Source organism: Halichoerus grypus, chromosome 7 (genome assembly GCF_964656455.1).
Source record: "Halichoerus grypus chromosome 7, mHalGry1.hap1.1, whole genome shotgun sequence".
Classification (NCBI taxonomy): Eukaryota; Metazoa; Chordata; class Mammalia; order Carnivora; family Phocidae; genus Halichoerus; species Halichoerus grypus.
Genome location: NC_135718.1, coordinates 5951886 through 5976826, shown reverse-complemented (window position 1 = coordinate 5976826; position 24941 = coordinate 5951886). Strand labels below are relative to the sequence as shown.

At 42.4% G+C, this 24941-nt stretch overlaps 1 protein-coding gene across 9 annotated transcripts in view; it reads right to left on the bottom strand.

Annotated features, from left to right (window-relative positions):
• Positions 1-24941, bottom strand: part of C7H10orf90 (chromosome 7 C10orf90 homolog) — a 205088-nt gene that overhangs the window by 78002 nt on the left and 102145 nt on the right. For 6 of the 9 annotated variants that reach the window (XR_013449562.1, XM_078076973.1, XM_078076974.1 and 3 more), the window contains one exon: positions 751-840. The exons of the other annotated variants lie outside the window; for them this stretch is intronic. Coding sequence is in view for 5 of the 6 variants with exons in the window: in XM_078076973.1 (XP_077933099.1) it covers positions 751-840 (90 nt within the window). In the remaining variant the exon portion in view is untranslated. The remainder of the gene's footprint in view (positions 1-750; positions 841-24941) is intronic. 9 annotated transcript variants of the gene reach the window in all.

The following is a 24941-nucleotide window of genomic DNA, read 5'->3' as shown; positions in this document are numbered from 1 at the left end:
GCTCGGGAGCATCTCCTGTGACAAGGGCTGCTTGGGCTGCCCCTGCCCTGCATTGCCCTCTGGTCTGTGCTGGTGCCTGTCTTCACCTCCTAGGGCTGCCATAACTAATGATCACAAATGAAGCGGTGATAGGAATTTATTCTCTCGCAGTTCTGGAAGCCAGAAATCTGAAATCAAGGTGTTGGCAGGGCCATGCTGTTTCTGAAGGACCCGGGGGAGAACCCTCCTTTGCCTTTCGCTAGCTGCTGGTGGTTGCCGGCTGGCCTTAGTGTCCCTTAGCTTATGGCAACAGAACTGTCATGTCTGTGTCCATTGTCACGTGTCTCCGTGTCTGCAAATCTCTCTCTTTACAAAGGGCACCAGACACTGGATTTAAGGCCCACCCTAATCCAGTCTGACCTCATCTTGACTGTATCTGCATGGACTCCATTTCCAAATTAGGTCACATTCACAGGTATTGGGGGTTAGGACTCCAACATATCTTTTGGGGGAACACAATTCAACCCGCATCCGTGCCCCCGACAGGCTGTCACTACGTCCGTCCTTACTATACTGTTCTGTAATTAACTGTTCACAAGGCTCTCCCCGAGTGGACCGAGGTCTTTAGGGGACGTCCTATTCATCTCCTTCCTCCCGTGCCTAGTCCAGCACCTGGCCAACTGAGGACGCTCACGGAATGTTGACCGAATGAACCAATTATTTTATATTTTGATAAGAGTTACATCTGCAGGGAAAAAAATCACAACATACCTTCCTCGGACAGTTTTATCATATTCCACTGGTGTTTCAAAGACATTTGACTCCGTTTCAAAGGTCTGTTAATGACAAGGATGTTTTTGGCTAAAAAAAAAAAAAAAAAAAAAAGAAGAAGAAAAAGCAGGCACCGTTTACATCTGTAACTACTCTTGGAATGAGTCAGGCTCCCACCGTCCGCCCTGGGCTGAAGAACCTCAGAGTGTTCTACCTGTGATGAAGTCACCAGAATGTTTATGTGGCAACCAAGGATGGGGCAGGGAGTCTACCTGGGTTCCATTTCTCATTAGCAACAGCAACAATCATCACTTTGATGTTTCTATCTGAGGCTTCTTTGACAAGTAAGAAAAGTTCACACGACCATTATTTAAAAGTTTTCTGCAGAGCACTGAGATGCGAGACAAGGAGCTATTCTCTCTCCTGCCTGAAGTCAGATACCAACTTCTCCTCTTCCTCCCCAACGTGTGAGTACTTTATTTTTTGCCTGGTTTTGATGATGCTGGTTCTCTTACCAAGCCGCATTTTTACTGTTTAAAAGTTCCCTGAGTATGAAAATGCATTCAGAAAATATCACAATGTTAATGTTTAACCCACTTTTAATATGTTACCAAATTCTGCAAGCCAGGTTATCTAGAATATTGGGCAATAGGACAGCCTGTTTACCATGCAAGCTATTGTAAGAACAATTGGTTTCCATACAATTTAATAAAACATCTTTGACACTAAATTATAATGAACACTGTTTTATAATTTATGCCTGACCACATCTGAGGTAGCTTATAATTAGTAAGAAGGATTTTTTTAAAAAGGTAAAACTGTGATAAAAGAAGCAAGTGATGAGCTGGAGAAATCGCTGACCCATAACGCCTGGACTAAAGATGACACTGGCACGGATGAATCGCAACCTAAGGGCGAGTTTGCAACAGCCAAGGCCAAAAGGAGACAATGATAAATTGCATAACTCATTGCCTTTCAAATGAAATACGCTGTTTCCTAGGGAAAGTAGTTTCATCCCCTGGGATAAGACCGTGAAAGCATGGGTCATTACATAAATGAACAGCACCTCTGTAAGCCTTTTCATAAACACCAAACCAATGTAAATTTCACTGGATAATCCCAAAGTGCTTTGAGTCTGGTCAGTGTCACTAATACATCTTAACGGCTAAAATTTCCTTTTCCCTCTCTGCAAGACGATCGATGTTGGATACAGTGTCATCTCCTTCAATGCTCAAAATGGCCTTATGAGGAGGGCGCTATTATCACCCCCGTTTTACAGGTGAGGAAACTGAGCCTCATTTAAATAACCTGCAAGTGTTGCCCATCCAGTGAGCCTCAAGCTAAGACTTTGCAATATTAATGATCACTGTACCCGTAGAAAAGGTAGAAACGGGAAGAACCCGTAGATCTGTTAACATCTCTGAAGGCTGAGAAAGTGCCTGGGTTTTGGTGACAGGGCTGAGGTGACACCCGGTATCACCACATTCTAATGCTATGACCTCAGACAAGACATACCACCTCCAAGGCTGTGTTTGCTCCTCGGACAGAGAGTCATGCTGACATAGGCACTGTACGGCTGGGAACTATGAAATGGGGTAAATAAAGGTTTTGTGGGCTCAGCACCATGCCTGGCACCCAAAGGGCCCTAGAGAAAACAGAATCCGTTATCAGCTACAATTTTACACAGAATTTTTATCTCAGAAAATTAAGGTAATAAAGATGTCTTAAAAGTCTATCCACTAATTTTGCAGCCATTTTGTAGCTGATTTCTGAGATGCCTGGAATCTGAAGCACCGTGTCTCTGGCCCTTGGTGTCCGAGCTGGCACCAAATGTGATCGTGCATATGCACCAGTCTGTAAGCCCTGACGCCCACTCGTGTACGGTGTTCATGTAATCACACCACGACCTCAGTGCCACAAACGTTTAATGAGAACCCAACATCTTTGAGGACCTGAGTTAGGTGCTAGGGTAGCAAAGATGAATAGGGCACTGGAGTCCCCGTCTTTGAAAAGCTCATAGCCTAACGGGGGAAGGAGACACAAAACTAGACCTCTTTCAATGCCATGTGGATTTGATCATTTCCTCTTGTGGACTGTCTTCTTTTTAACCGCTCAACTGGGGTGAAATACACATATATAAAGTTACCATCTCAACCATTTGTAGTATCCAATTCAGCGGCACTCAGTATATTCCCACTGTTATGCAACCACCACCACCATCCAGCCCCAGAACTCTCTCATCTTGTACAACTGAAACTCTCTCCCCATAAAAACGAATTCCCCATTCCCCATCCCCCAGGCCCTGGAATCCACCATTCTACTCTCCGTCTCTATAAACTTGACTACTCTAGAAACCTAACATACGTGGAATCACAGAGCGTTCAGAGTTCAGAGTTCCTGCGAGCTGTAGGTGGCCTCTGCATTTCCTTCCTCCTCAAGTCTGAGTAACATTCCACTGTCTGTCTGGAGCACATTTTGTTTCTCTGTTCACGTGTCAGTGGACATTGGGTTGCTTGCACCCCTCAGCTATTGTGAATAATGCTGCCGTGAACACAGCCATACAAATATTGCTTCGAGTTCCTGCTTTCGATTCTTTCTGCAGGTCACCTTCTGCCTTTCATTCTGATTTCCTGTTGGTCTTATCACCAGATTTTTTCTTAGCAAACACTAGAGTTCTTTTTTTGAAGGGGAGGTAGGGCAAAGAGATAGACGCGTGGAGGGATCATTTTAGTAGCCCTCTTAAAAGCATCTTTGAGGGGCGGGCACCTGGGTGGCTCCGTCGGTTAAGCATCTGCCTTCAGTTCAGGTCATGATCCCAGGGTCTTGGGATCAAGCCCCGCGTCGGGCTCCCTGCTCGGCGGGGAGTCTGCTTCTCCCTCTCTCCACTCATGCTCTCTTTGTCTCTCTCAAATAATAAATAAGTAAAATCTTTAAAAAAAAAACATCTTTGAAAAATTATAATTTCCCCCCCTTTGTACCCACATGCACAGTGGGGAGGGCAACAGGGAAGGGGTCTTGTTTTAAGTCCTTGACAGAGGTAAGCAAGTAAGCAGAGGTGGCCTCTGTCATGTAACCCAAATACCTTCAGTGTGGGCTCCAATGTGGAAAGGAGAGAACACAGCTCCCCTCTCAAAACGACTCCATGAGTGGGGGGAGGGGGTGCAGCCCAGGTCAGAGAAAACCAGGGCCTCGCGGTGGCGGGGGCAGGGCTTCTGCTGGGCTCCCAGGGAATGCAGACTCACGTAAGCAGGGGGCCTGGGTCTGGGCAGCACAAAGGAACAGTGGAAGAGGTTGAAACAATGCAGTGTTCCCTCCTTTCTTTTGGCTTTAAAAGGGACACAGCAGGACATGGCGGGCAGAGTCCAGACGGGCGGCAAGGACGCTGGGCTCAGATCCCACCTGGCCACTCAACCGTGACCTTGAGCAGGTCAGCCCATCTTCCAGGCTCAGCTTCCCCGTCTGTGACATGTGGAGTGGCTGGGGCCTGCACGGCCTCAGGGACACTGTCTAGCTCTGCCATGCAGCCCTGTCCCAAGACTGCCAGCCGAAAGGTGTTGGGGACATTTGAGGGTGTGTGTGTGAGAACACGTCATCTCCACTCCAGCTTGCTTCTTTCACCAAGCGGAAAACAACATTACGCACCGTGTTCTTCAAGGAACATCAAGCTCGCTGAACAAAAGTCATTATTACCTGGTACTGAAAGTCACAGAGTGGTTTGAGTTCATAGGGGCCCTTCTGCCCTCACAGGTGGTGGCAGAAAACTGGGACCCTGGAATGGACAACAGGGACCAGAAAGAGCCCCCACCCCTGCTCCCCCGGTGTGACCCAGGCTGCCGCAGGACCGGCTCGGCGAACTCGCCACCGAGGCAGCTGTCTGCAGGATGAGCGACGATGAATCGTTGGCTTTGAGTTCAGGCCTGGATAGCAACCAATCAGGCAAGGAAGAAAAATGGGCCGTCTCGGAAACCTCCTGCCAAAGAACCTGGAGCTGCCTCGGGCCCAGCTCCAACCACACACTCCAGTGACACCAAGAGGACCTGTGGGCTTCGGGTTCGTTATGTAAACAAGCCCCGGAAATATTTTCATAGGATGTCAGCATGGATTTCCTCTCCTCCCCGACGGGCAACGTGACTCTGGTTCGGGGGTCCTCTTCCTCACTGCCATCCGCCTGACTCGGCCCGGGCCCGTCTGGAGCCTAGAGCAGGAGCCCGCCCAGAGGAAACCAGGCTGAAGGAGGCTGCCCCCTGCGCTGGCCACACGAGGGTGGTGCCGCCCCCGAGGGCGCCTGGACTCCCATCTCCCATTTTTGCAAACCTCTGGCGTAAGGGCCTCGGGCAGCACTGGGGAAAGAGCTGCTGGGCCTGACGCAGATCCCAGAGCCCCGCACCGGAGGAAACGCGCAGGCTGCGAGATGCTCGCCCACACTGTGCGGCGCTCCCGGGGGGTCTGCGCAGCAAGCCGAGGGGCCTCCCCATACAGCTCTCCTCCCCGACGGCTTAGCAGCTGCGCCGGCAGGTGGGCGAGGTTGCTCTGCTCGCGGGGCGTGCTTCGGGTTTTGAATGATGCGGGTTTTCCCTCTTTGCTGCTCTCCGGTTGCTCTTGTTTAATGGAGCGAAGATCCAGAGCTCTGAGTTCCTTCCCTACTCGTCCTTCCTGCTCTAATGGACCCTGAACGCAGGCAAGAGCCAGGAAAACCGCCCCCTGAAATGTGGAGGCATCTCAGGATCGAAGGGTACTGGCTTGTTCACACCTGCCACTTTGCAAAAACAGGAAACCGAGGCTGGGTGTAGGGCAGGGCTTGCCGGAGCAGCTCCAGCTGGGGAGTGGCGGAGTCAGGCTCCCTCCTGGAAGCCCTGATCTCCGGCTCTCCCTCACACTATCTTCTACTGCATCCCTCCCGGCTGGGCTGACCTTCCCTTTCCGCAGCTGATTTTTTTTTAATAACAGCTTTATTGAGCTATAACTCACATACCATAAAGTTTACCCTTTACAGTGTACAATTCGATGGTTTTGTATATTGACAAAGTCGTGCAACCATCACCACTATCTGATTCCAGGACATTCTTATGGCCCTCCAGAGAAGCCCCCTACCCATTACTCCCCATCACCCCTTTACCCCAGTCTCTGGCAACCACTAATCTTCTTTCTCTGGATTTGCTTATTTTGGACATTTCCTATAAATGGAATCATACAGCATGTGGCCTTATGTGTTCGGCTTCTTTCACTGAACATCACGTGTCTAAGGTTCATCCCTGCTATAGTACGTGCGAGGTTCTCATTCCTTTCTGTGGCTGAATAACATCCCGTTGCAAGGATACACCATATACCGTGCCTCTGTTCATCAGCTGACGCACATTTGAATTGTTTCCACTTTTTGTTTTAATGAATAATGCTACTATGAACATTTATGTACAAGGTTTTATGTGGATGCAGGTTTTCTCTCCCATGGTTATATACCTAGGAGCAGAATTGCTGGGTCCTAAGGTAACTGCATGTTTAATTTCTTGAGGAAATGTCAAACTGTTTTCCAAAGTGACTGCACCATTTTAAATTCCCACTAGCAATGTATGAGGGTTCCACTTTTTCCTCATCTTTGCCAAGACTTGTTCCTCTCCATCTTTTTTTAAAAAATATTTTATTTATTTATTTGAGATAGAATATGAGCAGGGGGAGGAGCAGAGGGAGAGAGAGAAACAGGCTCTTCATGAGCAGGGAGCCTGACATGGGGCTCGATCCCAGGACCCCGAGATCATGACCTGAGCCAAAGTCAGATGCTCAACTGACTGAGCCAACTAGGCGCCCCTCCATCTTTTTGACTAGAGCCATCCCAGTACCATCTTATTGTAGTTTTGATTTGCATTTTCCTAATGAAAATGTTTTATACCTTTGCATGTGATTATTTGCTGTTTGTATGTCTTCTCTGGACAAAGGTCTATTTTTAAATTGGGTTACTTGTCTTTTTATAGAAACTCTAGGAAAAAGATGCTTAATGATGCCTCCCTTTCCCCCACCCCCATAAATGAGTGAATGGAACAACAGTGATTCACAGATTCCCATACAACAGCACTTCACATCAATGTACCTTCACTGTGAGTGGCATCACTACATGGAGCCTAAGAGAATGTTCTTTGGCATCCTACAGATAAGAGCTTGAATTTACCTTGACCACGTAAAAACTTTGTGACTTCAAGAGAGAAAAAAAAAATAACAGACTCTTAAATACAGAAAACAAGTGGTTGCCAGAGAGGAAGTGGGAGGGCGGGTGGGGAGTGAAATAGATAAAGGGGATTAAGAGTATACTTATCATGATGAGCACTGAGTAATGTATAGAAATGTTGAATCACCCAAAACTAATATTACACTGTATGTTAACTAAGTGAAATTCAAATAAAAACTTAAAAAAAAGTTGAATCATTATATGTATAGCTGAAACTAATAATAGTACTGTATATTGATTATACTTCAATAAAAAATAAATAACAAAAAATTTGTGACTTAGACAAGTCACCTAATTCTCTCTGCCTCAGTTTCCCCATCTGTAAAACAGGGATCATGATGTCTATTTCACTGGAATGTTACGAGCAATAAGAGAGAAGACACACTGAAAACACTTTGCATGTGGCTTAGTGTATAGGAAGCACCCAATACAATTCTCTTATTTATTTATTCAGTGAATATATATATAGCATCAACCATGGGCCAGCATAGGCCCTGAAATCACAGCAATGAGCAAAACACAAGAAAATCTCTGCCTGCGTGGAGCTTATATGCAGTTTCACATTTTAGCGAAAGTTAATGATTCTAGTTATTATTATAATTCAACATTTTTACTCTTGATTGCAAAGTAAGTACCAGCTCATCAGAAACCAGAAACTAGAATGACAAGATAAAGTTTCCCTAATGAACTTGAACTTTAGAGAGAGATGAAGCATTAGTTTCAGTAATTACAGCTCTCCTGCTGGCTCCCCAGAAAGGCCTTTCCATCCTTTATACTTGCACAGAGACATGAAGGAGAGGTGCCTAAGAAGACACCCAGCAGTGGGTCCACCAGGTCTTAGGAATATGAAGAAAGGAGCAAACGCTAAGATTTAGCACTTCCAGGTATCTGAGCAAAGAGAGGGATAACACACTTACCAGTCTAAGGGAGTTTTAGAAGCTTAAGAACAGATCATTTTTTTTACAAATAGGCTAATGAAGAAAATGAGAAGTGTACTTGGGTAGAAAAAGCAAGCTGAGCCGCTCTTGCTTCTTGAAAAACACGTGGGGTAGGGCTAGGTGGGGCTGAACCTGAAACTGAATGAAGGGTAACACTTGAGAGCTCATCTGGGCATGGGGAGAAAACTTCCTGAGCAAATAAGGGTGCAGGGTCACAGGAAACCCTGCTCTGTTGGGAGGTCAGTGGAAACACACAAAACCGACCTGTACTCAAGGCCAGGTTCACCATGGACTAGCCGTGTGAACCGAAAAAGTTGCTTGCCTTGTTTTGATTTCCTCATCTGCAAAACGGGTTCATCAATTCCAACCTCATCCAGCAGGTTAGACTCTCAAGTCCTTCTAAGGGAACAATCCCACCACCTGGGTTGGGAGCTTTTTAGCATAACCTAGTTGTTGATGCCCAGCTTACTGTGGGATTCTCTGGGATGCCCAGATGACCACAGCCTCTTTGTGTGTGTGAGGTGATATGTCAAACCTACGAGGACAGGAGTATCAATGGTCTGCTTTTTGGAGAAATTCAGAAACACAAATAGTCCGGGCAGAGGAATTGCCCTATCAGATATAAAAAATTTACTTTAAAGATGTAAAGAAAACATCAGTGCACTGCTAAAGGAATAAACAAATAAACAAAAAAACGACTAGTGGAAAAGAATAAGAACCCAGAAAGACACACTCCCATATATGAAATGTGAAAAATAATGCGGTGGTATGGATAAAAACAAACCATAATAAATGATGCTGGGACAATTAGTTGTCATTACTTTAAAAACCAAAATTTGTTCCCTACTTCTTACCATGCCCACAAATCAACTCCAGATAATCTAGAAACTGTAATCTGAAAGGTAAAGCTTTAAGACTATTAAGAGGGGTGCCTGGGTGGCTCAGTCAGTTAAGTGTCTGCCTTTGGCTCAGGGTCCTGGGATGGAGCCCCACATCAGTCTCCCTGCTCAGCCTGCTTTTCTCTCTCCCTCTGCCTGCCATTCCCCCTGCTTGTGCATGCGCACTCTCTCTCTGTCAAATAAATAAGTAAAGTCTCTTAAAAAATTTTTTAAAAAGACTGCTAAGAGATAAAATAGTTAATATCTTTATGATCTTAGGTCAGAAATTATATCTTTAAAATATTCTCAAAGCAAACACTACTAAATAAAAGTTTGATTAATTCAAGTATTATTAATTTAAGAATTTCTGACCATTAATAATGTGATAAAAAGAAGAAGCAAGCTACAAATTAGAAAAAGATATTTGTAACCCACAAAACAAAGAGAGAGTATCAAAACTAAAAAAACTTCTGTATCTGAGGGCGCCTGGGTGGCTCAGTTGGTTAAGCGACTGCCTTCGGCTCAGGTCATGATCCTGGAGTCCCGGGATCGAGTCCCGCATCGGGCTCCCTGCTTGGCAGGGAATCTGCTTCTTCCTCTGACCCTCCCCTCTCTCATGCTCTCTGTCTCTCATTCTCTCTCTCTCTCAAATAAATAAATAAAATCTTAAAAAAAAAAAAAAAACTTCTGTATCTGAAACTAATGATACTCTATATGTTAACTAATTGAATTTAAATAAAAAAGTGAAAAGCTTCTATAAATTAATTTGAGAAAGACTAGCAACTCAATGGAAAAATAGGCAAAGACAGAACACAACATTTCTTGGAAGAGAATGTTCACTAAGCAACTGAAAAGATACAGATATATATATATATATATGTATATATATATACCTATTGTATATATAAAATATATAAAATGAGGTTATTCAGCCTCATTCATGAGGTTATTCATGAGGCTGAATAACCTCATTAGTAAATAGAGAAATGAAAATGAAATCATAATAAGAGACCATTTCATATCTACCCAACTGGTAAAAAAATAACAATACTAGTTATTGGTAAAGACGTGGGGCAACAGCGACTCCCATGCATGGCTGGTGAGCATCAGCTAATACAACCACTGTGAAAGTAACCTAGTGAAGGTAAAGATGAGCAATTTAGCTCTTATTTACAGTATTTCATCTAAATCTAACACTTCATGGATTATAAGATGTACCGCTATTTTCTGTATCACCAAGAAAGAAAGAAAACTTCCAATTACGCTCTAAGATGCCACTAATTTTAAGACACATTCTGATTTTGGATGTATTAAAATATTTTAAAAATGCATTTTAGGATAAAAGAAATATGGTGTGTATGTAAAATAAACCTGTTCATCAACACCAGGATTTACAAGACTGTCCATAGCATCATGCTTTTAATGGCAAAAAACTGAAAACAACCAAAATGTACTTTGATAGAGCTTATAAACAATGAGATATTCAACAATCCAGCAGTGAAAATAAATAAACTACAGGTACACTCATCAACATGGGTGACAAAAAGCAAATCAAAATAAGAGCAGAAATTAATGAAACAGCAGGGGAAAAAAATGAAAAAAATTAACATGGCCAAAATTGGGGCTTTTGAGGGGAAAACAACAAAATCAATCAAGAGAAACATTAAAAACACATACAAATAGCCACTGTCAGGAATGTGTTGAGACTACAGGCATGAAAAGGATAATGAGCAGATATTATGAATACATTTTAAAGGAATAAATTCAACAAAATGGAAAAGATGTACAAATTGCTTAAGAAAAATACAACTTACCTAAAAAAATAAAAAATAATTTAAAAAAATAATAATAAATTAATAAATAAATAAAATAAATAAAATACAACTTACCAACATTGACACAAGATAAGACAGAAAATCTTAAAAGTCCTTTAGCCAGTAAAGAAATTCAGTCATTATCAAAAACCTTTTTATAAGGAAAACTCCAGGCACAGAGGGCTTCACTGGAAACAAGGAATAGAATGAGATGGAAGAAAACCAAGTCTTAGCTCAGGCAGCCTGTAGGCATATTTGAGAAAGATGAACTTTAAGAAAAAAAATAATGCCAAAATACTACAAGACTCTTGAGAAATCAGAGGCAGCCAGCACACCCTACCAGACTAATAGTAATACCTGACAAAGACATCACAAAAAATAGAGAGAGAGAGAAAGAAGGATTATGGATCGACGTCCCTCATGAATATGGTCATTGGTTCTCAGCTGGGGTAGTTTTGCCTCCCAAGGGACATCTGGCAGCAGCACTATCTGCAGAAGTTTCCAGTTGTCACTGCTGGAGGAGCAGGTACTACTAGCTACTGCAGATGTCCCTTCCCAAGAAGACACGGAGGCTGGGCTCTGAGACCACCCCCCCCCCCAGTGGCTGGCATCACAACTACATCTTTGTCCCATGCCTCAGCACTTCCCTTGGCCCCAGGACCTCTCAGACCTTGGTCCTGGAGCTTTTACTGGGTTCCATCAAAGTAGGGTGACCCCAGATCAAACCCCAATAAGTAGAGTCAGGACTCATATGCAGAGTGAGCAGAAAACAAACATTCTTTAAAAAAAAAGGGGGGGGGCTTGGCTCTATACTGCTGAACCCCATTCATATAAACCCAGCAGGAGTCCTAATAGTGCCATTTCGGAGTAAGTCCCTTTCAACTCAGGAAATCTGTCTTACAATTTAAGGCCCAGCCCAAACTACTTCCCTCTGGAAGCTTTTGCCCCCAGAAAAAAAAACAACCAGTTGCTCTTCTGTGTTTCCAGGGCACTTCTCCCCAATGTATTGTAGTGGTCAACAGTTGCTTCCCTAGGTGGAATGGATCTCGTAGGGACAGGAGCCTCCACCTTGGCATCCCCACTGCCTAATCTGGTACTTGGGGAGACAGAGTCATGAGAAATGAACTCAGACATTGGAGGACCTGACACCAACTTTGACTTTAGCAAAGTTAAATTTTCACAGCCCATTTCCCATCTGTAACGTGAGAATAAGCACCCCACTCACTTTAGGGAATTACTTACTTGCTCACTCCCCAGGGAAGAAAAAATGATGATGCCATGGGGTCCTGACAACCTTCATTCTTCTACTAAGAAATACCAAAATCCCTAGAATGAATTCCCAATTTATTTGTTGCTGTTGTTTTCTTGTTCTGCTTCCCTCCTCCCTCAGCAAAGTTACAGAAATGGGGCATAACTGGTGAATCTGGAAACTCTCAGCAGGCTCCCATTCACCTGGCATGCATACGTGGGGACACGGCACTGTCTTTCAACACCCTGGCCAGGTCTGCACAGGGTTGTTTCCCTTGGCGAGTCTCTGTGGGGTCACAGTTGCCCCCATAAACTCCATGCTTCCTATGGGAACAGAAACCAGCCACTCCCACCTCGCTGAGAAGGAGCTGATGCCCAAGTGGCTTGCTCACAGCATCCGAGGTCCCACTCACAGGAAGAGCCATGTATTTTCATTTCAAGGCCCAGAAAATTTTTAAACAGATCTCCAAATATATCACGATATCCTTAATAGATTCCCCGCTACCAGATTGCAAAACATGACGTTATGCTCTACAGACCTCTACAAATCAAGTGCATTGTTTGAAATCCATGGATGTAAGGGAAACGGGGAGGAAAATATTTACAATGGAAACCCACCGCAGCAGGGATTCTGATTCTAGAGATAATTTTTTTTCATTTTCCTTTAATGTGTCTTGGATCTTGCCATTAGAACTAAAAGTGTGGCTTTTATTTGTTTTGTTTTGTTTTTCTGTAGGCCACAGACAAGCACTCTCCACTTTCTATCTACCCAGTCAGGCCTTTGCCCTCAGAACCTCTGTGTTAGGGAGACTGGCACGGAAAACGATAAGCCATAAAAACCCGTGTGTGTAGCAGAGCTGTCCTGGAACCTCCCGCGCACGCCAGCCTACTCCCACATTAGGTGTGAGTGCTATAATCCCTGCCCATGGGACCTCTTCTCCAAGGAAAATCTGAGCTGTCACTTCAGCGACCACGATTAGGCGATAGGTGGGGCAGAATCTTGATTCCTACTCTTTTTCCTATTGGTGTGGAACAAAGGTGCAGCCCCTAAAGAGCCATCTGGGGTATAGGAGGGACATGGTTGGGGGGAAGCCCACCCTTTGCACGTTACTGGTTCTGGAAGGGGCCTCTTCAGTGGTGCTGCCCTGGGAATCAGCGGGCACTGACAGGGGAAGCAGGTCTGCAGCCTGGGACGAGCAGTCCCTCTATAGCACACAGAACGTCCTCCATCTGTGGATGGGCAGGAGGGCTTGATACAACTTTGAACTTGGGAGGGGGGCGCTGGGGGGGTGGTGGCTTGAGGCAGTGTTCAGTAAGCACTCTTTGGTAAATATGCCGAAGTCCCTCTCATTGCCCTAGTCCTGATTCTGCGCAAGATCAGGAAAGAGTGAAGCCTGTTCCCGTTTCCTGAGTGTGGCAGGGATGCAAACCCAGTCCTGCCCGACACCAAGCCAAAGCTTCCCCACCAAGCTGCACTGGCCGCAAGGAAAGAAATAGTTTCCACCTGTGCTCTCAATACTGAGACCGTCCACCACAAAACAATGCCTAAAGCCGTATTTGTGTTCTTACAGACAAAAATGCCCTTGAACTCTTTCAGAGCCCTGCCTGAGTCTGATAAAAACGTCTGCCATTCAAAAGCAGCCCTGAAAATCCCACAGCAAGAAGTCTGGCCAGGTAAGGAGGCTCGGGGTCCTTGATCACCGGCTTTTGATTTCCCCTAAAATAAAGCTTCCAAGGGCTGGATTTGGCAAGTCAACCATTCCCCTGCCAAGTCCTCAGAAGCTGGAATACAAATGCCCAAGATTAAACAAACATGGTGATGTAAAAATAAAGAGAAATATAAGTGGGTTTGGGGCTTATCTTTTTTCCCAACAAAAGATAACAGGTAATTGCTTTTTTATCACTAGCACTTGAAATTTGAAAGTAAAGAAGGAGCGAGGCTTGATATCACACCTAAACTTGGCAGTCCATTGATCCTTAACTTCCACTTCTGCTGAGGACCAGTAGTCAAACAACCCTGATGCTCGTATACAATTCAATAAGAAAAAGAGCCAAAAAGCAGCAAAGGAAATGTCAACAATGTCATTTCCAACAGGAGGGCTTTCTGTGTAGATTTTGTTAACTGATTACATATATACACACCTGCCCTTCACCACCACCCCCAAAAAAGTTTTAAAATGCCATCGATTCTCTAAATGCAGCCTTCACCAAAGAAGAGACATCTGGACAAGGGCAATGAGATGCTTCGTGGCCTCCCCAGGAAAGGAGAAAGCTGTTGCTTAGCAACCTGCCCCCCCCCCCAAAACTCCTGCCAGTTACCTGGCTCTTGCGAAAACTGAACATCTTTAACAGACACAGCTCTTGCCTGCAGCTGTCAAGCAAAGCACTTTGCAGGGGAGCACCCTCTCTTTCCTCCCCAGGGGCTCTTCCATACAGTGATGCAGAGGGAGCAAAAGAGCCCCGTGTCTGAGCTTCCCGGCTTGTTTCCTTCTGAGATGAAGATCCTCAGGTTATTCCCCATTTAAGTTCTCGGGCAACTCAGCTCAACAGAATTTACTTTTTTCTGTCTAAGAGTTCTCTGGATATTCAAGAAATTGCATGGCCCAGCAGAGAACCTGCGGTCTCTCTCATCTGGAGGTAATTCTCCGGGTTTCGATTTGTTATTGAAAATCTTAAAATCGAAATGATTTATTGAATATTGTCATGGGTTAAACTGTGTCTCCCCAGGATTCATATGTTGAAGTCCTAAGGTATTCAGGCTGAAATGAGGTCATTAGGGTGGGCCCTGATCCAATATGGCGGGTGTCCTTATAAAAAGGGGGAGTTGGGACACAGATACTCTCACAGAGAGAAGGCCATGTGCAGACGAAGACAGAGAGGAGGGTGATGCATGAACAAGACAAGGAATGTCAGAGGTGGCCAGCATCCCACCAGAAGCTAGGACGAGAAGGACAGAACAGATTCAGAAGGAACCAACCCTGCCGAGGACACCTTGATTTTGGACTTCAAGCCTCCGGAGCTGAGAAGCAGTGCTTCTGCTGTCGAAGCCGCCCGATGTGTAGTCCTTCGTTTGGGGGGGGCAGAAAACCCATACAGCTGTTCCCCACGTGTCATGAGCTGCTACAGGTGTCACTCCCCTTCTCGTGGAGCCCCCGTGGCTCCCCATGTATGCTTCACCAGGGTTAGCACCTAAGGAAGCCGGGGCTTAGCAAAATGGTGTGACTTGTCTGACACCCCACAGCTCCCAAGCACTGGAGCTGGAATTCACAGTCAAGTCGGGGGCCTCCAAAGACCACGCTCCTAACCCCCTTGCTGTTCTCCCTCTGCTCATTCTAAACGTTTTTCTGTAGAACACAGCCACCACCCCCCCAGCGCCCCCCTCCCAAGTTCAAAGTTGTATCAAGCCCTCCTGCCCATCCACAGATGGAGGACGTTTAGGCATTGTGGCGTCCTTCATCCCGCAGCGAGGGGCTTCCCCCAGAAGTAACTAACAGCAAAGCTAACTGCTAACCAGGGCAGGGAAACCCGAAAAGCCAAGGCACTAAGAAATATTTAACGTGTCGATGGGAGGCATAGTGCCGGCTGAGCTCAAGCCAGGAACTGGTCCTTGGCTGATGGGCAAGAGATTTCTGCTGCAGCAAGATAAGCCGGGAGCAAAGTTAGCTTTGAAGTTTATTAAACCTCTGTGTCTCTAGGGCCACAGGGAGAATGAGCCTGGAGGGGGCCCTGCAGTCCTAGCGCTGGGCAAGGCCATGAAGAGGGACCTTCCCAGCACAGTCCCAGCAGAGCGGGGCATTTAGGAAGGTTTTTTCACATTTGCAACACTGGACAATTCTATTGTCATTTGGATTCATGCATTTAGCAGGGAAGGCAAACTTCCGTGAATAGAGTAAAAACCCACGTAAGGCTCTGCTCCACAACAGAGAGAGGCTAAAATCACCACAGGCAAATGAAGGTGAATTGGTATCACAAACAAGGTCACCATGTTCAGAAAACCGTGGTGGGGGGAGGTGTGGAAATATCTTTATTGTTAGTGGGAGTCTCTGCAGTAGCATTTTACGATGTGATGAAGGTTCCCCATCAAAGAAGCCACCTCCATCTACTACATTATTTAAAGGGTCAGATCATATAAATAAATGCATCATAGTGATTCTTCAGTCACACAAACCTTCAGCCAAATGCTATAGAAATAAATTCATTCTATAAATGCAACATACATGAAATGATCAAATATTAAAATCTGATTAAAATGTTTTAATGAAGCAAAAGAAATATAATGTTTATTTTGTGATTTTTATAAAGTGGGCAAAATTTCTAAGACCACTAATATTTGGAGAAGCTTATAAATTAAATTTCCCCAGGAGGTACTTACTAACACATCATACGACTTCTTGTTTTTTTGCCAATTTAAAAAAAAATAATGAGACTTCTTGTGATAAAATATGAAGTCCCAAACAAGGAAACCTTGGTTGCTGGGAACAAAGCAAGCATTCCCAAGATCACAGGGGTGCTGCTGACACAGTAAGATAAGGAGGGAAGAGAAAAGCTGGCCTAGAAGAGAGGAAGCTTTTGTGACTTCAGACCACGTGATTGTCCACCTGGGAACTCTAGGGTCTAAGCCGTAAATGATTAGAACCATTGGCAGAGCTGAGTGGTTAAAGCACCATCAAAAACTACTTCCAAGAGCAACTACTTTCTCAAAGAGCAGCAATAACCAATTACAAATCATCAGAAGAAAAAAATTAACAATGGCAAGAAAATTATGAAACATCCAGGAATGCATCTAACGAGAAATATGCTGCGCCTATGTCGAGAAAATCATGAAGTTATATTGGAGGAAACAAAAGAAAGGCTAAGTGGATGGGGGAGCATGCCACATTTCTGGATGAAGAAGTCAAAATTGAAAGTCAATTCTGCCTAAATTAATTTATATATTCCAAATTTAATTTAAAAAATTGACCATAAATAAATAAAAGATGAAATAAAAAATTGAAAATGTGATTCCTAGATATATGTGGAAGAGAGAATACATAAAGCATACTCAGGTCAATTTTGAGAATATACAGTAAGAGTGTGATATTGCCATGATACATATAAAAACTTACAATTCAAACAGTGTGGCCCCAGTTAAGAGCAATGAAATAAAACAGAGAGTAAGACACCTATGCACACTGGAGGATTTACTATCAACAAGACATTACCAATCAAAGAGAATAGGATTGGTACTGGTAATCCATTTAAGGATAAGATAATCCTATGGCCCTATTTAAAGCCACTCACAAAACTAAATTTAAAATGGATTAAAAGTGTAAATGTAAAAATGAAATTAAAAAAATAAAAGAATATTTTTTATAATATTGGAACTCTTAAGGAAGACAAAAGCCAGAGACCATAAAAGATTAACAATTGAAGTATGAAATAATGAGTAACTTTTATATGACAAATGTTGTTACATACAAAATTAAATGACAAGCACCGTGAATTGTGTAATACTGACGAATCACAGACCTGTACCTCTGAAACAAATAACACATTATATGTTTAAAAAAAAAAAAAAAGAAGATAGTAGGAAGGGAAAAATGAAGGGGGGCAAATCGGAGGGGGAGAGGAACCATGAGAGACTATGGACTCTGAGAAACAAACTGAGGGTTTTAGAGGGGGTGGGTGGGGGGATGGGTTAGCCCAGTAATGGGTATTAAGGAGGGCACATTCTGCATGGAGCACTGGGTGTTATACACAAACAATGAATCATGGAACACTACATCAAAAACTAATGATGTAATGAATGGTGACTAACATAACATAATAAAATTAAATTTAAAAATAAAACAAAATAAAATAAAATAGCAAATAATAAAAAAATTTAAATGGCAAGCAACAGACTGGAAGAAAACATTAAAAGGAAAAATATACAGGATATAAAATTAACTTCAGTGATGGTATTAGAAGAACACACTTTATAAAAGTAAGTACATGATTTGAACATGGATTTCCCAGAAAAATAAATACAACGGGATAATATTCAATTAAAAAATTCTGGAGCTTTTTAGCAATTGGAAAGTATAAATTAAAACAACATTTAATAAAATAAAATAATACCTTATACCTTAAAGTATATTATCAAGAAAGTGAAAAGACAATCTACAGAATGGAACGAACTGTTTGCAGATCATACATCTGATAAATCCAGAATCCTGCATATATAAAGTACTCTACAACTCATCAACAAAAAGACAATTAAAATGGCCAAAGAACTTGAATAGATATTTCTCCAGAGAAGCTATACCATGGCCAACAAGCACATGAGAAGAGGCTCAACATCATCAGTCATGAGGGAAATGCAAATCAAAGCCACAATAAGACACCACTTTATACCCACAAGGATGGCTATAATTAAATCCAAAACAAAACAAAACATGACAAACATACCCCAAAAACCCAGAAAGTAACAAGTACTGGTGAGGATGGGAAGAAATAGGAACTTTCACACATGGCTTGTGGGAATGTAAAATGGTACAGCTGCGGTGGAAAACAGTTTGGTAGTTCCCCAGAAAGTTAAACATTATTACCATATGATCATATTGTCATATACATGTACATGCGTATGTATGTACATGTGTATATGTATACACAAAAGAATTGAAAACAGCTACTCAAATACTTGTACACAAACGTTTGTATCAATCCTATTCACAGTAGTCAAAAGGTGGAAAAAACCCAAATGTCCATCAACAAATGAACTGCATAAACAAATGGTTGTACATCATACAATGGATTATATCTATATGCACGTATATACAATGGAAAATACTCAGATGTAAAAAGAAGTGAAGCAATGACACAAGCCACCACATGGATGAACCTCAAAAACATCACGCTAGGCAAACGAAGCCAGACACAAAAGATCATATATTATATGATTCCCTTCAGATTATAGGAGATGTCCAGAATAGGTCAACCCACAAAGATGAAAAGCAGATTAGCAGGTGCTAAGAACTGGGATGGGGAGGAGGCATGAATAGGAAGTGGCTAAGCGGTCCAGGGTGTTCATTCAGTGTGATAAAATGTTTTGGAACCGGACAGAGGTGATGGTTGCATAACATCATGAACATACCAAATGCCACTTCCATGTACACTTTAAAATGGTTAAATTTTTTGTCATGTGAATTTCACCTCACTAAAGCAAGATACCTTATTTTTTCTTAGTTTGGCACACATACCCATACACACACATACACACATCTATAAAAATCCAATGTTAGGGTGTGGGAAAGTGGGTTCTGTCTACTCTTTTGGCTCAAACGTAAACTGGTAGAGCATTTTGGGGAGGGAAATATATCTATCAAAATTTAAAATGTATGTATCTTATGACCCATCAATTTCACTAATGAAATCCAATTCCACATGTGCCCCAAAATAGATGTATATGTTCACTGGCGCTTAGTTGTTTAAAAAATGAAACAAAAAATCTGGCAAATGGGTGTTGTTGGCTTTGTTGAGCGCCTCAAAGAAAAAAACGGAAGGACCATTTGGTCTCAAATTGCCCTTGAACATCCCTTAAATCACCCATAAATTACATATATGTGATTTGTGTAAACAACTCTGTACAGCAATAAAAATGTACAAGTATGTAATCTATACTATAATATATATGATGTAGTTCCATAAAATAGCTGTAATAAAAATTAAATCATTCAAGTGCTACACTGCTTAGACACACTTCAACAAATCTGTAAATATTCAAACTTGTCAGTTCTGCCTGCTGGTGAATAATGAAGTGTCTCCGCATTTTCGTTCTTTCATCTGAAAAATGGGGATGCGACACACACCTGTCTCAAAGGGTCACCGAGAAGACCTGCAGAGTTAATTCAGATAAAGAGCCCAGAACTACAGCTGGCACGTCTTCTGCACGCAGTAAATGTGAGATGTTACTAGGCAGTCAAGGGGTTGACATTTTGCAAGGGGAGGTGGATCATTCACAGACAGTTTTACAGCATACCATGTGATGAGGACTCCGGCAGCTGTGGGCACAGGTACAGTGGGGAATAGAGCAGGGGCACTGCGGGCAGGCTGACCACGCAGAGGGGCCCTTCCTGCCCTCTCTCAGTCCATTTGAAAGTTGGCTATGAACCCATTTCCTGATACTGACCAACACTAATGTGCTTTTCCCTGGTGGTCACAGATTTCATTTCCCCACACCTGTGCTATCTACCATTAGCGCATGTGTTTAAGAATTCCCTGTGTTTGGTCTCTGGAAAATAAACTGTCGGAAAGAAAAATCAATTTTCATTAGCAGTGCTATTACTTTCAAGAAAATCCTTTCTCAAATGAAAGTGGTAGAGGACACTCCAAAAGCTGGTGTCACTTTGACCTTCCCTACAGGACTGAGTGAGTTGCTGGCTCGAGGCTCAATGCTGTCCTCTCCCCTCGGTCCTGTGCCAGCATCCCAAGACGACATGCCAACAGAAGCCAGCAGATGCCATGGAAGAGCAAAGCAGGCTGGGTGGGGCTGGGCTAAACCGAGAGCCTCCCCTCGGGGCTGAGTGCCCCTCACTTCAGCTGATGGAAGCACAGGACTGCTGTTGCCCGATCCAGTTTTTAAAGAGAAACTCTATGCCTGAATTTTTATTTAAAATCTCCCAATTTTTTTAATATTCAAAGTAAACAATAAGACATTCTTGGGCCCAACCAAATCTGTGGGATGAACCTGACCCAAGGGCCCCAGTTGGTGGCTTCTGTGACTCACACTCGCCCTGGCCGGTCTGAAACCGTGCATCCGAAGGTGCTCAAAGACCGTGACTATGGGTGTCATAGGAAAACAATCTGCTGTGTTCTTTGGATCCGGCAAAGCCCATCCTTGGATGTGAGTCAACTTCCCATCCCCAGACTGTCAATCACCTGCCTCCAGGATTCGGCCCCAATCTCCTCTCCATACCACATCCCCCTGCTGGGGGTCATCATTTCAAATAACACCTGTCACCCTGCAGGGCTTCACATATACCTCACTTAACAAAAATGAATCACAAGACACATTTCCACCAAGAAAGCACACTGAGTTTTATTTTCATTTCCACTTACAAAGTCAACAGAATATGTGACATTCTGCACCTCCCCTTTGTCAGTGGAGGTTTTAGAAAGATTATCTTAAATGAATGTAAAGAGAACGATGGAATCAGGGAAGGGAAAGTACAGAGCCACCAGGCAATGCTAGAGCAGAATTGATTTTTTCTGACTGAAGGGAGTGAATAATCGCATAAAGCACGGCCTGGGAGAGCTACTCTGAAACCCATTCTTTCCCAGATGGTGGAATGCCCCTGCCTTGCCCTATTGATCCGACAGCATGCACGGCCAGAAGAGTGGGGCACCTTCAATTATCTGGAGATTTTGGTATCTTTCCCTCCTTCCTGATCAGCACTGGCAGGGTGATGGATTTTGAAGACAATTTCTAGACTAGATTTCCCATATCTGACAAGGGCAAACAACTTCTAAACACTACAGTCGTTTCTAAAAGAGATAAATGCCAACCCATTATTTAAAAGACATGGTGCCTGTTATCCTGTGTCTGAAAGTGACTCATAGCCTAGCTGAGGTCAAGCATAATACACCTCCACCTCCACTCTCCTGCCACATCGTGGAGGATGTGACTACACTCCTACCTTCATCCACCTCACCACACCCAGCCTCCTCCGATCTCTCTCATCCGGAGCCAGCTCCCCACCCCCCAGGGACCCATGGGACCTATGGGACCTGAGATGACATTGAGCACAGTAAAAATCTCTCATAAACTACCATTTGGGTACAAAATGCACAAGGTATGGTTGGTTTTCCAATACCCCAACTCCTCTTGGTTAAGGTGTCTCCATGGTCTTAATTTATTCCTTGTCCCTGACCTTTTATTATGTAAAGGAAGGCATCATGACTTGTACACCTGGCCAAGTGAATGACACCAATGCCTCACTCTTTTTGGTCACTGATAAGGAAACCTTTAAAATTATTCACTTACTCTTATCAATATGCTATGACAGTTTCATGTTGAATTCTCTCCATTGCCCGTGATCCCAAGGTGGTTGAGGAACCTGGAGGCAGACATTTCTCACAGTATTTAAATAGCACTCTCTCTCTCTCTTTTTCTCCCTTTGGCAAATACATTTACTGGAATTCCTGAAGCCATGGAGGCCAGAAGGAAGTGACACAATATTACTCAAGTGCTTAAAAAAAAAAAAAAGAACTTTCAATCCAGAATCCTATACCTTGGGAAAATATCATTCAGAAATGAAGGGGAAATCAGATGGAAAAAAGAAAAAACTAAGAAAATCTGTGGCCAGCAGATTTACCCTAAGAGAATGCTAAAGGTAGTTCTCTCTAAACAGAAAGGAAGAGATAAAAGAAAAAAAACCTGGAACATCAGGAAGGAAGAAAGAACACAGTGAGCAAAAGTGTGGATAAATACAATAGGTTTTCTTTCCCTCCTGAGTTTTGTGGGTTATGTTTAATGGTTGAAGCAAAAATCACAACACTGTCTGATGTGGTTTTAAATGTATGTAGAGGAAGTATTTTAAACCATTGTATTATAAATGGGGGCAGGGAAAAGAATGTACAGGGAGGTAGAGTTTCTCTACTTCACTTGAACTGGCAAAATGATGACAAGAGACTATGATTTTATATATATAGCTACTTAATATAGTTACTCCTGCTTTCCTTCAATTGATGTTTTTATGATATATCTGTTTCCATCCTTTTACTTCCAACCTGCCTCGATTGCTGTATTTAAAGTGAGTTTCATGTAGGTAGCAAATGGCTGGGTCATGTTTTATAATCTAATCCACAAACTTTTGTCTTTTAATTTGTGCATTTGCATTACGTACATATATGAGATGTATAAATACATAAGTATACACATAAATATATGATATGTTCTATATATCATGCACATATTTTATGATATATATCTCATGTGTGTTTATATAAATAGTACATATACATGATGTCGTACATACACATATAGTACATGCATGATATATATCTATATTATTAGTGTGTATATATCATGTATGTACATAATGTGATGCCTAGAGTTGTACATCTATTACCCCACCCCTAAAATAACCATTAAAAAAGCTATACAAAGACATACTGAAAAACATTAGAGTTAAATCATAATGAATTTATAAAAAATGTTCAAGTAACCCATGGGAAGGTAGAAAAAGATAACAGAAAAAAGAGAAATGAAAAACAGAGAGAAAAAGCAGAACACAATAAATAAAAGGGTTGACTTAAGCCCTAACATATCTGTAATTACATTAAATGCTGGTGGTCTCAATATACAAAGTAAAAGTGGTTTATAAAATATTACCCGACCATTTGCGATCCACAAAAAACTCACTTCAAATATAGCAATATAGGCAGGTTGAAAGTAAAAGAATGCAAACATTAATCAAACGAAAGCAGGAGTAGCTATATTAATATCAGACAAAGTAGACTTCAAAGAAAATTACCAGAGTAAGAGAGGGACAATGCATAACGATAAAAGAGTCGATCGACCAAGAAGACATGGGAATCATAACTGAACATGGCTTGCACAACAGAGCTGCAAACATAGGAAGCAAACGCTGATAGAACTGAAAGGATTAACAGACAAATCTGAAATTATACTTAGAGAATTTTAACACCCTTCTCTCAATTGTTGGTAGAAGAGTTGGGCACAAGCCAGCACGGATACAGAAGAACTGAACACAACCACGAACCAACAGGATCTAATCAACATTTATAAAACACTGTACCCAACTACAGCAGAATACACATTATTTCCAAGCAGCCATGGAACATGCACCAGAATATACCATATCCTGAGCCATAAAACAAACATCAACAAATTTAAAAGAGTTGAAATCATACAGAGTGTGTCTTCTGGCTACAGTAGAATCAGACTAGAAATCAATAAAAGGGATAGAACAGGAAAATCTCCAAACACTTGGAAACTAAGCAATGTACTTCTAAGTAATCAATGAGTCAAAGAGGACATCTCAAAGGAAATAAAAAAGTGAACTGAATGAAAATAAAAATACAATGTATCAACATTTGTGAGACACAGTTACAGCAATACATTTATAGCACTAAATGCAAACAATGCAAAAGAAGGAAAGTTTCAAACTAGCAACCTAAGCTCCCACCTTAAGCAGCTAGAAACAGAAGAGCAAAGTAATCCCAAAGGAGGCAGAAGGAGGGGATTAAAAAGGTAAAACAGAAATAAATGAAGTCAAAAACGAAGAAACGATAGAGAAAATCAATAGAACAGAGTTAGTATAAATAAAGTTGACAAACTTCTAATAAGACAAAAGAGAAGAAACGGATTACGAGTAACAGGAATGAACTAGAAAGATATCACTACAGATCTTACAGGCATTAAAAACATAATAAGTAAATACTATGAATAACTCTACACACATAAATCTGACAACTGAAATAAAATGGACCGATTCCCTGAAAACACGAACTACCACAACTCACCCAATATGAAATACATAATTTGACTAGCCTGATAGCAACCAAGAAAATTGAATTTATAATTAAAACCTCTGCTCCTCCAGGGCACCTGGGTGGCTCAGTGGGTTAAGCATCTGCCTTTGGCTCAGGTCATGATCCCAGAGTCCTGGGATCGAGCTCCACATGGGGCTCCCTGCTCAGCGGGGAGCCTGCTTCTCCCTCTGCCTGCAGCTCTCCCTGCTTGTGCTCGCTCTCTGTGTCAAATAAATAAAATCTTAAAAAAAAAAACCCTCTGCTCCCCCAAATTTCCAGGCCCAGATGGTTTCTTCACTTGAGAATTCTACCAAACATTTAAAGAAGAATTAATATCAACTCTACACAATTCTGTCCAGAAAAAAGAATACTTCCCAGTTTATTATATAAAGTTAGTATTACCCTACTACAAAAACCAGACTGGAAAGAAAGAAATAAAATTGTCCTTATTTATATATGACATGTTTGTCTACGGAATATCCCCCCCAAATGTCATCAAAATAGTTCCTAGAACTTGTAAGTTCAACAAGGCTGCAGGAGACAACATAAACATATAAAAATCAATTGTATTTATGTATAG